The sequence below is a fragment of the Canis aureus genome, chromosome 8 (assembly GCF_053574225.1).
Source record: "Canis aureus isolate CA01 chromosome 8, VMU_Caureus_v.1.0, whole genome shotgun sequence".
Taxonomy (NCBI): domain Eukaryota; kingdom Metazoa; phylum Chordata; class Mammalia; order Carnivora; family Canidae; genus Canis; species Canis aureus.
Genome location: NC_135618.1, coordinates 34,981,585 through 34,994,320, shown reverse-complemented (window position 1 = coordinate 34,994,320; position 12,736 = coordinate 34,981,585). Strand labels below are relative to the sequence as shown.

The 12,736-nt window shown below is 47.1% G+C and overlaps 1 protein-coding gene across 6 annotated transcripts in view; it reads right to left on the bottom strand.

Moving 5' to 3' along the window:
- Window positions 1–12,736, bottom strand: part of ELAPOR1 (endosome-lysosome associated apoptosis and autophagy regulator 1) — a 70,593-nt gene that overhangs the window by 13,892 nt on the left and 43,965 nt on the right. For all 6 annotated transcript variants that reach the window (XR_013384670.1, XM_077905740.1, XM_077905739.1 and 3 more), the window contains exons 6-11: window positions 12,353–12,458; window positions 12,070–12,219; window positions 5,349–5,437; window positions 1,975–2,152; window positions 891–1,019; window positions 399–489 (exon numbers count right to left, since the gene is read on the bottom strand). Coding sequence is in view for 5 of the 6 variants with exons in the window: in XM_077905740.1 (XP_077761866.1) it covers window positions 399–489; window positions 891–1,019; window positions 1,975–2,152; window positions 5,349–5,437; window positions 12,070–12,219; window positions 12,353–12,458 (743 nt within the window). In the remaining variant the exon portion in view is untranslated. The remainder of the gene's footprint in view (window positions 1–398; window positions 490–890; window positions 1,020–1,974; window positions 2,153–5,348; window positions 5,438–12,069; window positions 12,220–12,352; window positions 12,459–12,736) is intronic.

The window sequence follows — 12,736 nt, the reverse complement described above, 5'->3', positions numbered from 1 at the left end:
GGGAGCCCGACGTGGGACTCGATCCCGGGTCTCCAGGATCGCGCCCTGGGCCAAAGGCAGGCGCTAAACCGCTGCACCACCCAGGGATCCCCTGTTTTGGGGGTTTTTAAATAACATTTTATCTGGTGGCGTGAGGAAGAAGAATTCAAGTAGCATGTGGCTAATTAATGAGAGAAGCCAGATGAGAAAGAGCACCACCAGTGGGTCTGCCAGTGTGGGCAGCAACTAAAAAGCCACGTTACACTCAGGTTAACTCTGTTAGACCATTGCCGTGCTCTCCTGTTCTGAGCTCATGCTTGCACATGCCGGGAGCTCTCTCCTCTACAACATTCCAAGCTCTGTGGGACTTGGATGTGGCCAAGGTGGTATGGGCTTCCCCTGAGCTTTGTATTCCTCACCTGAATCCTGGCACAACCAGAGTGAGAATCATGAAGTCATTGTCTGAGGCTCCAACAGCCGTGTAAATGTGATCACCAGCCACCTCCCAGCCTGGAAAAGGAGAGGAGAGAGTTAATGCCCCAGTGGTCACAAGTGCAGGGCAAACGTGCACCCAGATGATACCCTGAAAGAGAGAGAGAACACCATCCCTTGAAGCGACCAGAACCACTGCCAAAACCAAACCATATTATTTATCCTGCTACTTGGTCAAGGACTCTGAAATTCTCAGAGCAAGCCCTTTGAAGTGTGTGCACATTGTTTTTAGCTCTAGTTTGATCTCTAAAACTAAAGTTTGGCAGAATAAAGGTCCATGAGGAGTGGAACTTTCCAGAGAATGCATGGCATGATCAGCTCATTTTTCTCCAGACATCACTGCTATGAAGAAATGCAAAGTGAGGGAGCTCCCCTTCCGCAGGGAGCCAACAGCTCCCAGTAGGTGAGGAGGCACTCACCAGTCATGCCCTTGTACTCAAAGTTGATCCCACTGAGAACGGTGGTTTCCATGTTTGAGGGCAGCGTGTTCCACCATTTGTATTCAAATCCCACGGCCGGCTCAGTCCCAGCTGGGCAGTGGCTGCAATCTGGGGGAACCACAAGACCCACACCTTCAGCAGGAAGGTTGCAGCCACCCTGGCTGAAGCCGCTGTCACAGAGACAAGTGGCAATAGGTGTGGGCAGCCAAAGGAGGGTAATACTGAGCACCATAGCACAGTTATACCAAGTTGACTCCCAAACATTCTGATAATATCTTTCACATATTCAGGACATAAACACAGACCCTGAATTCCAAAACTCCAGCTATCCTACTTGCCCACCAAAGTGTTCATTTTATGAGTGGGAAGTATCAGAGAGGGTGATGGAACATGAGAGATTCCTAACTCTGGGAAAGGAACAAGGGGTAGTTGGAAGGGGAGGTGGGTGGGCAGACGACGAGGTGACCTGGGTGACGGGCAGTGAGGGGGGCACTGGACAGGATGAGCACTGGGTGTTACACTACATGTTGGCAAATCAAACTCCAATAAAAAAATATACAACCCCCCCCACAAAGTATTCATCTTAAAACTTGAGTGTGTCTTCTAGTCTGATGCACACAGTTCATATTATTGTCACATTATTATCAGTAAATGCATTTACATGAATATGTACACAAGTCCTCCCAACACCCTTCTGTGGCATGACTTATGGTCCTGATCGTGTAAGGCCGGCCATCCCAGCTCCCCAGACCTCCTGGTTAGCATCCCTGCTGCATGCTGGAAGTCTATGTTGTGAGGACTGGGTACTTTAGGCCGGAGTCACAATTGCAGTTGGAATAGGAATAGTTGGAATAAGGTAAGCAGTTCTCGACTGTGACTCTGACCTACGGACAGAGCCCCCACCCTGACCTCACTTCTCTTGAACTCAGTCCTCAGAGTGGCCTGGCCCTTACTGCCTCCCCTGGGAGGACAGAGTGCACATTTGGCTGACACTCTGTGTCCCCACGTGACCCACCCATCTGGGGTCACGTGGGTATGGACAGAATGCAGATAAAGAGGTTACCAGAGCCGTTGGAGTAAGAGCCATAAGGGCAGGGCTCGCAGGTGCTGTTGTTGGTTTTGAAAAAGCCTGGGTTGCAGGGTGGGCAGCGGGTCTTCACGCCAGAGGCAGGCAGCTTCACAGCCCCCTCGAGATCCTCACCACAGATTTTCGGCTGGGCCCATTTGTACATGAGCTGTGTCTGCAGAAATGGATTAAGAATGGCTCAGCCTGTGTAGGATTTAGCACATCTTTGGGAATTCATCCTGAGAGTGGAGGGAGAGGAGGGGACTCTGGGCTACAATGAAAGTTTCACCAGGGCAGGGAACTCGTTTGGTCACTCATTTGGTGTATCCCATGATCCTAGCCCAGAGCCTGACACATGGCTGTGCTCAATAAATATCTGTTGACTGCTGACTAGATGAAGAGGGATATACTTAGCGAGGGCATGTGTCACCGAGAGATGGGAAGGACCAGTTGTCTCCAGAGAGAGCTCTGATTCCAATGTAGACTCTTATTACTACCAAGATCACTTGGAAAAAGTAGCTGATGAAAACCCCAAGACATAAAAAGGGATGTCCCAATTTGTCTTCCAAGCATTTTCTTTGCTTTTTCACTTATTCACTCGACATTTATAGAAAGCCTAATACATCTGTGTGCCAGACCTGGTGGCTCAGAGATGAATGAGATGAATGGTCCCTGCCCTTAAGGAGCTCACCATCTAGCAAGGGCAACAATCACATAATAACTGCCCATGTGGGTGGATGGACACTGTGTTCTCTGGGACATTAAGGCAAAAGGGACATTGTAGGGGGGAAGTGTGAAATGGAACAGTCATCCATCAGATCAGTGGACAAGGGAAACATTGTGTCTGTCACTCATTAGGGCCATCCCTACTCTTTTGATGGAAGCACTGGACACAGAAGAGGGGATGACCTGCAGGAGGCTCCTCATCTTAAAACTTGGCAGCTCAAGCCTCCTATGTGGCCCTTGGGCCAAGTCAGAGATGAAAGATGCTCTTATGAATTACATTGAAGGGATGATGATCTGGGCAGCACTGCCATACGTGTGAAGTAGTGGATGAATAAGGCATCTGTTCATTTTATTCAGGATAAGAAATGACAAGTCTTAAGAGGAGTCTGTGCTGCCTTCACTGATGGGAGTCCCTGGGGCTTATCCTCTTCCTGTTCAGCTCCACTGTGAAGAGATTCCTCCCTGTGAAGAGTAGCCAATGGCCAGAGCCCCAGGTTTGTGCTCTAACCTGGGTGCTCTTATCCAGCTAGTCCACTTAAGTCTCATGGAGAGAAGGGTCTGGGTGGGGGGGGCGGGCGGGAAGATTGACTCGGACCATCTCTTAGAGCAGCACATGCAGCAGCCCCAGGGGAATGGCCAGCCTGGTCCCTGAGAAAGCACCAAGGCACAGCAAAGGCCACAAGGGCAATCATGGGAGTCAGCTCGAGTTATGATCCTTGATTTAAAAATACAGTTTAGAAGACAAAGTGAAATCATGAGACTGAGCAGAACCAATGCAGGCGTGAGACACGAATCATGAGAGTTCTGTAAGGTGTTCCTGATGAATGCATATTCATGTGCACTCATGCTTCGGGGCCCCTCCCCTGAGCCTTGGCTGGGCTGCAAGAGGAGCACTGGCTCTGGACCGACTGAGCATCCAAAGGCAAAGGCCCCAGGGTGTTCAGGCAAGAGCAGACATCCAGGCTGGCAGGCAGCAGAGTTCACTACAGATCAAGAGGGCCTTGGCCTGAGGCTGCGAGGGGAGAGACTGGGGCAGAAGGACGCAGACAGCCATGCAATCATGTGTTACGCTGAGGAGGGAGAAGAGGAGCAGGATTACGTGTTCCCATTTAATTAGTGAGTCAACTGATGCCAAGAAAATGAAAATGATTTTTACAAGGTCATACAGAAGCCCAGACACTGCATGACTAAGTCTAAGGTAAAACTGATGAGAGGTGTAGCCATTTTCCCTTGGCTGCGGGGGAAGGGAATGATGTTTCAAATGATAGGGCCGGGGTGTGGAGGAGGCTGGAGAGTGAGAGCTAAGGATGAAAAACAATCACTGCTAAGGACCAGACTTTATCCCATGCTTATCTGGCAAAGGGAGAACTCATCCAGCCTTCCAACCAGCGAACCCTTATGCATCCTAATAGCCAAGCACATGCTTATACTGAATGCAGATGTCCCAACTTCTCTCTTCCTGAGAGGCTGTGGTTTAGGGGTACAGACAACTCATCCAGAATGTCTAATCTAAGACAAATCCCTCCACTTGTGTCCCTGAGCCATCCCAGCTCACTTCCTGCTGTTCCTGGAATTCACTGGGCACAAGACTGCCTCCTCCACACCTGCTGTGCGCTTGCCAGAAAGCACTGTGGTCACCACTTATGTCACTCAGGTCTCTGTTCAAATGTTAATGTTCTCAAGTGTCATCCCAACCCTCTCTAAAATAGCATCTCCACCCTCTGTCATTCTCTGTCTCTGAATCTTTTTTTAAATTTTTTTCTTCCCCTTACTGCCATCGGATATACTCTAATTTGTTGTTTATCTGTTGTCTCTCCACTTGTTCCCCGGCGAGAATTAAGCTCCAGGAAAGTAGCTGTCCCCTCCATTCGGTTACCTGCTGGATGCAGAGGGCCTGGCACCTTAACTGACTGTGGAAATGAACACATGACCTCCCTCTGAAAGGCCTTCCTTGGCCCCCCACACCTCATTCACTCCTCTTCCAGCTTCCAGCTTCCCCCAGGCTCTTGCTTTGGTCAGGGCCTGGTTCTTCTCCCTCACCTGCCCTCACAGACTGTGGGCTCCCAAGGGCAGGAGCCTTGATCACCTCGGAGCCCCCAGCAGGAGCCCCATGCCCGCACAGCATTAATCCTTAGAACACCCTGCTGAATCAGAGGCGATGCACGCTACAAACGAACGTCCTTCTGAGGCAGAAAGCCTCTCCCTGGGAAGAGGGAACCAGCAGAGACTGAACGGTCAGCCCATTCTCCAGTGAGCCCAGAAGTAGGAATCCATTCCCTTTGCCCACAAAAGCAGCTCCTAGGAGACAGGTCTGATGAGCTCCAAGAGGAAATGAGTGCGCATGGACAGGCAGTCATTGCCCAGGGGGACTAAGCAAATGGATGAAACCAAGCAAAAGAAAACGAAATGGCTTCTTGCAACAGAGCATATGTGAATAAGCAGCAGAACAAATGCGGTGAAACAGTTTCTGACCTGAAAATGAATGAGGCCATCTTGTTTTGCCTCCCCTCACCCCCAACCCCCTCCCCACCCCTGGCTCTGGGGTCACTGTGGAGGTCTGTGTGGTCTTCTCCAAGGTAAATGTGGTAAAACCCAAGGAGTGGGCAAAGGAGCTATCTGGGGCAAAGGGGCTCCATGCTACCCACCTCTCCGTTGGCATCACAAGCTGTGTGAGTATAGAAGTAATCTTTGTCCGTGCAGGCTGGGCGCACTTTGCAGGAAGAGGATCCCTTTTCTAAATTGCAAAAGGACACATAGTTGAAGTTACTTAAGAAAGCGGGTCTCTTGACCACTTGCTCATGACCCTCTGACATCCAGGACCCTGGGGTACACGCCACAGGGACTGCAGGAAGTAGAAAATTCTGCATACCCACCCTTCCCTTTACTTCACTGCCAATCCCTAAAGCCCCACTCAGATATCCCCTTTGCACCTTGGTGCTATGAGAAGCTACTGGGCCCATCCTGTGGGGAAGGGCATATGGAAGGGGACCAGCCAGTGGGTCAGTATGGAGGGTGGGTAGCCACTGGAAAGAGCATCTTGCAGGCTGACCACCACTAACTTGAGTTCTCAACACCTGCCACCTTCCAGGTGCTTCCCAATCCTGACTCTGTAGGTGGTTTTACTACTCCTGAAGGATTAAAGCAAAACACTGGAAAGCTTAGGACAGTGCCTTCATACTCTTATTTCAGTTCCTTCTCTGCAGTTTCTCTTACTGTCCACCTCTAATGAAGGCCTTCCACCTTTGGAATTTCCCCTTCTTCGTGCAACCATCCTACACAAATGTGATAATTTCCCCTGGGTCCACTTAAAGTGTAGAGTTCTTTCCACTTTCCCCACCCTCACGCATCCTGCTACTATTTCTAACCCTTGACCTGTTCCTAATAAGAAAAGGTATCAACTACCATTTTACTTATTCCACTCTCTGTACATTAGTTCTGCTTTAACCTCATGAATGCCTGGATAGGAAGTACTATTTCAGTGTCTCCCTCTTTAAAGTAATAGACTTTACCTTTTTTGAATTACAAACATTTTGAGAATTTGAAAAAAAAGACCTGTTTCCTCTCCTGAAAAATATACATAACTTATGCAAATACATTAAAAAATTTCCAAGGAATTTATTTTCTCCAAAATAAAAACCACTGCTTTATAGAATGTCAATACTACTACTACTACTACTACTACTACTACTACTACTACTGTCACTACCATTTCAGGTGACTACTGTGTCACCTGAAGGTAAGCACTTGATACGAATGAGCCTTCCTCTCTCTGTATACACCTGGCAGGCCATGTGATAGAGTGGAATGAGATTTTTTTTTTAAGATTTTATTTATTTATTCATGAGAAAGACAGAGAGAGAGAGAGAGAGAGAGAGGCAGAGGGAGAAGCAGGCTCCATGCATCCGGAGCCTGATGTGGGACTCATCCAGGGACTCCAGGATCACACCCTGAGCCAAAGGCAGACACTTAACCGCTGAGCCACCTAGGCGTCCCTGGAATGAGATTTTTTTTTTTTTTTAATTTATTTATGATAGTCACACAAAGAGAGAGAGAGAGGCAGAGACACAGGCAGAGGGAGAAGCAGGCTCCATGCACCCGGAGCCCGACGTGGGATTCGATCCTGGGTCTCCAGGATCATGCCCTGGGCCAAAGGCAGGTGCTAAACCACTGCGCCACCCAGGGATCTCTGGAATGAGATTTTTAAATCAGATAGATCTGGGTTTGGATCTTGCTTCATTCAGTAGCTGTGTCACTTTAGGCAAGTTACTGAACCTCTCTGAGTCTTAGTGCTCATATCTGTAGAGCAGGAATAATAACATCTACCTTACTGAGGCCAGCACATCCCCTGGCTGCATTGTAAGAAGGGACTCACTAAATTCTGGTAACTCTTATTACCTGAGTTTGTGGGAATTATTTTTATTTGGTAACCGTCTGTGGGAATTATTCTTATATGGTAACTGCATGGGATTTTTTAAAAAAGACTTATTTATTTGAGAAAGAGAGTAAGCAAGCACACAGGGGAGAGGGAGAGAGAGAATCTCAAGCAGACTGTCTACTGAGCATGGAGCCCAACCTCATGACATTGAGATCATGACCTGGGCCAAAGTCAAGAGTCAGACACTCAACCAACTGAGCCTACCCAGGCCCCTCTGTCATGGTATGTTTTATTTTATTTTATTTTATTTTATTTTATTTTATTTTATTTTATTTTATTTTATTTTATTTTATTTTAAAGATTTTATTTATTTATTCATGAGACACACACAGAGAGGCAGAGACATAGGCAGAGAGAGAAGCAGGCTCCCTGTGGGGAACCCGATATGGGACTCGATCCCAGGAGTCCAGGATCACATTATAGGATTTTAAGTAAGGATTGAAAGTTTCTTTCTCTCCCTTCCAGTTAAGGCTTATTCCTCAACTGATCCTTTCTTGGATCTCCGAGGTACCAAAGGAGTCACTAGAAAAGAGAATCTCTTAGTTTCAGCCTCGTCAGCCTATCCTGGGGAGCTCCCTCAACTGCACATTCCCACACCTCTTCTGTCCCAGTCTTATTATCCTGGGCAAGAGGGAGCTACTGCCTGGGAAACAGCTGGAGTCTTCTCAGCTCATTGACTTAGTTAACAAGCAGAATGCCTCATTCGCATAGAGGGATCCAGGGATTCCTGCTTTTGACAAGCTAAGGCCAAGAGGATTTTGGAAGGAGATGCTGAAAACACACCAATTTCCAAGAACCTCCATATATGGTCCAGCAAATTACAAGTTCCGTGTTAGGAAGTACATTCTGCACATGGACCTTTCTCTCCTTGTCAAATATTTGCTCGACCTGATACCCTAGCTCCAGGTTTCAACAAAAGTGGTCCAGCTGTTTACACACTGACAATTGCTAGCGTCGTTTATATCAATGATTAACCCAAACGCTGAGCCTGACCTCAGGTTTCATCAAAGTGTTGAAGTTGGGTACTGGTCAAGTTTGAAAGATCCGCCTAGATGTTTGGGGAGGGAGTGAAAAGTGATTCCTGTACCGTAGGCCCCAGGGTAAAACTGTGCGAAGATAAAGCTTATCACGGGGGTGGGGTGGGGGTAGGAGGGGTGGGGGGGGGTGTTCGGATTTATTTTTCTGAGCCTTCTTCCTTTCAGGACCTTCTCCCCACCTCCAGGAGTACAATATCCTCTCATTCGGATCCATTTCATCAAAGGAAAACATTTCCCCTGAGGATTGAAGCACCTAATGAATGCTTGGCCCAGCTTAGATACCACCCCAGACTCCGGGCAAATCCCTCAACCTCTCTGCTCTGCCTCTTCTTCCTTCTTCTCCTCCTCCTCCCCCTCCTCCTCCCCCTCCTCCTCCCCCTCCTCCTCCTCCTCCTCCTCCCCCTCCTCCTCCCCCTCCTCCTCCTCCTCCTCCTCCCCCTCCCCCTCCCCCTCCTCCTCCTCCGTCGTCTTCTTCTTCCTCTTCTTCTTCTTCTTCTTCTTCTTCTTCTTCTTCTTCTTCTTCTTCTTCTTCTTCTTCTTCTTCTTCTTCTTCTAAGATTATTTATTTATTCATGAGAGACAGAGAGAGAGAAAGGCAGAGGGAGAAGTAGGCTCCCTGCAGGGAGCCCCATGCGGGACTCCATCTCAGGACCCCAGGATCACACCCTGAGCCAAAGGCAGATGCTCAACCACTGAGCCACCCAGGTGCCCCCTTTATTTTTTTTTATAAACAGGGAGATCTCTCCTGCACTCTGCTGTGAGTAATAATCGAGAAAATGTTTGGTAAATTGTAAAGTACTATCCAAGTGACTTGTTATGGTTGTTACCTACGGTAAGAGTACTTTCATATTAAGAGAGGACAGCTGGGAACAAGCTTTATCGTAAAGGAACACATCTGACCCTTAAACCACACATGTCTGAACTGGGCGTGTCCATTTACATGCTGTTTTTTTTCTTTTATAAATACAGTATTGTAAATGTATTTTCTCTTCCTTATGCTTTTCTCTTTTTTGTTTTTTTTCCTTATGCTTTTCTTAACAACATTTTCTTCTCTCTAGCTTCTTTTATTGTAAAAATACAATATATGATATGTAAAACATACAAAATACGTGTTAATCAATTGTTTATGTTATCAGTAAAGCCATTAGGGTCATTAGTAGCTAAGTTTCTGGGGAGTCCAAAGTTATATGCTGGGGAGTGGGGAGGTGAGAGGGATGGGGGGCGGTGTTGGTACCTCTTGTCCCTATATTGCTCAAGGTTCAGATGTGATAAAATTAGTGCTTACTAGATGCCAGGCACAATTCTAAATATTTTATGTGTAGTAGTTAATTGAGCCACACAAAACACTATGAAGTAGATATGATTATTGTCATTCCCATTTTATAGACAAGGAAACTGAGGCACAGATAAATGCCTTGCCCAAGATGGCAGAGCTAGTAAGTGGTGGAGTAGGGATCTGAACCTTAGTAATTTAGTCCTGGAGTCTGCGCTTTTAAACTCCATGCTGCTCTATTAGGAAATGAATCCCTAATATCGAATGTAACACAAAGGAATTCTTCTTAATGATCACATTTTAGGTATCAATAAGAAAGGTGCATTTAGTCAAGCCTTTGTCCTTAACGTCTGCAATCCCAATAGCTCCATCTTCCTTAGTCTAGGTCCTGGATACCAGCAATGGTGTCTTGTGAAATCTCTAGACTGAGGCCTCTGCCTCCAGGTGTTTCCTTCCTCATCCATTTTCCAAATGGCAGGTAAGAGTGGTCTTTCAAAATCACAAGCCAGATCACGTCACTCCCCGGCTTAAAATTCTTGAATGGTCCCCACTGCTGATAGGATCAAATCCCAAATATTTAGCAATGGCACAGAAGGGCTGGTCCACTGTCTGTTCCCTGCCCATCTCTTAGCCTTGGATGCTAGTTCTTTTCAAGTCAACTCCTGCCATGCCGGGTTTTTCCAAGATCCCCAAGCCTTCTGGCTTTGCCTACACTCCTTCCAGAACATCCATCAAACCACCAATTCATCTTTCAAGTCCACAGCCACTGAAACCTTTTCTCCCTCCCCAGAGAGGACTGGCCACGCCCCTTCTTTACATCTACTGTCCACCACACTCAGAGCTCCTATCCCAGCAGCCGCCATATCGTGGAGTTACTATACACTTGGGTGTTCCTAGAACCAGTTCTCACTTTTCAAATTAAGCTGCAGGGCAGGCACCAGTTCCGAGTCTAGCACCAAGTCTAAGCCTTGGCACCTGGCAGGTGCCTGGGACTTCTTTGTAAATGGATGACTAAATGCTCACTGGGTCTTCAGTCACTCCCTTTAGGCACATTCCATCATGAGCTCTGATCAGATCTCCCTGCATTTTCCCAGCCTCCCACTGATCCTGTTTTCTGGAAGAGTCAAGTCACGGTAAAAACTCACTTTCCAGTCGAAGAGGTGGATTGAGTAATTGGTGGCAAAAGGAAAACCGACTCCAAGAACTCACACTTCTAAGCCGACACTTTCATAACAGCTCTCTGGATAACAATCAGTTTACATAGAGAGTTGATCAAAACATTCCCAGGAGGTTTTTTGAGAGCCACCTTGCCATTCAAACCCTTGTATGACTGCTGGGCTGGAATGGCAGCTGGAGACTCAGACGAACAGGGGCTGCCATTGATAGAGCAGGGAACGGGAATGAGAAATTCAAGTGGAAAAACAGGAATTTAGACTGATAGATTAAAGACTTCCCTCGAGATCTAAACATTCCTGTTCTCACTGGAAACTAGACTCACTTGGCAAGATCTGTGTCGATAAATAGGACTTTTGTTTTAGAAATAGTGTATAAATAAGCAGTTCACAAGGTCAATGGCTGGTCGTGGCTGAACAAACACATAGTGTAACACCTGCGTGAAGGACGGGTGTGTCTATGGACAGACTGGAGGGTCTGCTCTAGAGAGATCCTCGAGCTGGGTGTGTATGTGGTTCTGCGTAAGAAAAGAAAAATGGAACTGTTACGGGCTGCCTGAACAGAGTCCTCTGGGGGAATGCCACCTTACAGCAGAGTCCTGCTGCCCTGGGACTCCCTCAAATGGCCAGGCTCTGGGGCACCTGGGTGGTTCAGTGGTTGAGCATCTGCTTTTGGTGCAGGTCATGATCCCAGGGTCTTGGGATCAAGTCCTGCATTGGGCTCCCCATGGGGAGCCTGCTTCTCCCTCTGCCTATGTCTCTGCCTCTCTCTGTGTCTGTCATGAATAAATAAAATCTTAAAAATAAAATCTTTAAAAAATATATTTTGCTTATCAATATAGCCTCATGGCTCTTCTAACCTAGCTTTGATAAAATTATTATGAATTAAAATATATAAACATATACCTTTTGTTTACTGTATCTATTGTCTGTAGTTATAATCTTATATAAGGTTTCATTTTTACAAACTTCACTGCTTAGGGGGAAAAAAAAGACTGCAACCCCTTTCACTAGTTTTCCTAATCCCTCTAACCCTGAACTGCTTTTTATTTTTACCACAGCACCCTGCACATTTTACTGTCTACCATACTATAATTTATTAGATATTTATTATTGTCATTGTTTATTGTCTCTCTTCCCCCCACTACCAGAATGTAAATTCCATGAAGATAAGGAACTTTGTCTATTTTCTCCGCTAATATAGTCCAAACACCTAGAATAGGACCTGGTAGATAGTAGAAGCTCAATAATTACTTGCTGAATGATTTCATTTTTGTTTTCAGAGTGATCAGTGGAGTATAAATCAGCAGGGCTCTTCCCATGTCCAGAAAGTAAGGATTGAAGAAGGGTCGTTTTCAGCATGGCCAGAAGGATGGTTCTCCTTTCTGTTTCTCCCTGTGTTTATTGGCAGCCCCCCTACCAAACTCCACCCACCCTCAGAAACCTCACCTGAGTATTTGTCAGGGTCACACGGGTGGCAAGAAGTTTCTCCCTTGTTTGAATAAGAGTTGGCTGGGCAAAGTTCGCAAAAAGAAGAGCCCTGCTTGTCTGCATATGTGCCAGGTTTGCAGGGGAAGCATTCTGAAGTGTAGGCCACCCCTAAGGAGGAAGAACAACATAGAAAAGCAAGGGTTGAGCCTAGAGACTGAGCCCCTCCAGGGACTGGCTCCCACCCTCCCTGCAGAGTCAGGAAGTCAGCAACAGACCCCAGGCCCAGCTCCCCTCTTGGTACCTGTGATGGCGATGTTTCTCACCAGCACAGGCTTGGAGACTTTGGACCCCACTGAGAAGGCTGTGGTTCTCCAATAGAGGACATTATTGCCTCGGTTTAGCTCGACCTAAAAACCACAAACGGGAAGACGGCTATCCCTAATCCATCAGATTAGCCTCTTATGGGGGCCTGTCCCCTTAGAATCTAGGGGTCAACACCTTTTCTCATCTCCCACCTTGACTTCCTCAGCTTTGCCCTTCCTCCCAGCTCAGCTTAGCTCCTTTCTGCTTTGAAGCTTCCTCTTACCACCCTCTGATGGTCTCTCCCTCACCCACCAGGATCTCTAAAGTGAGATCCACAAAGGGGCCTGGAGGTATTGACAGAGGGTGAGTGGAGTTCCCTCCT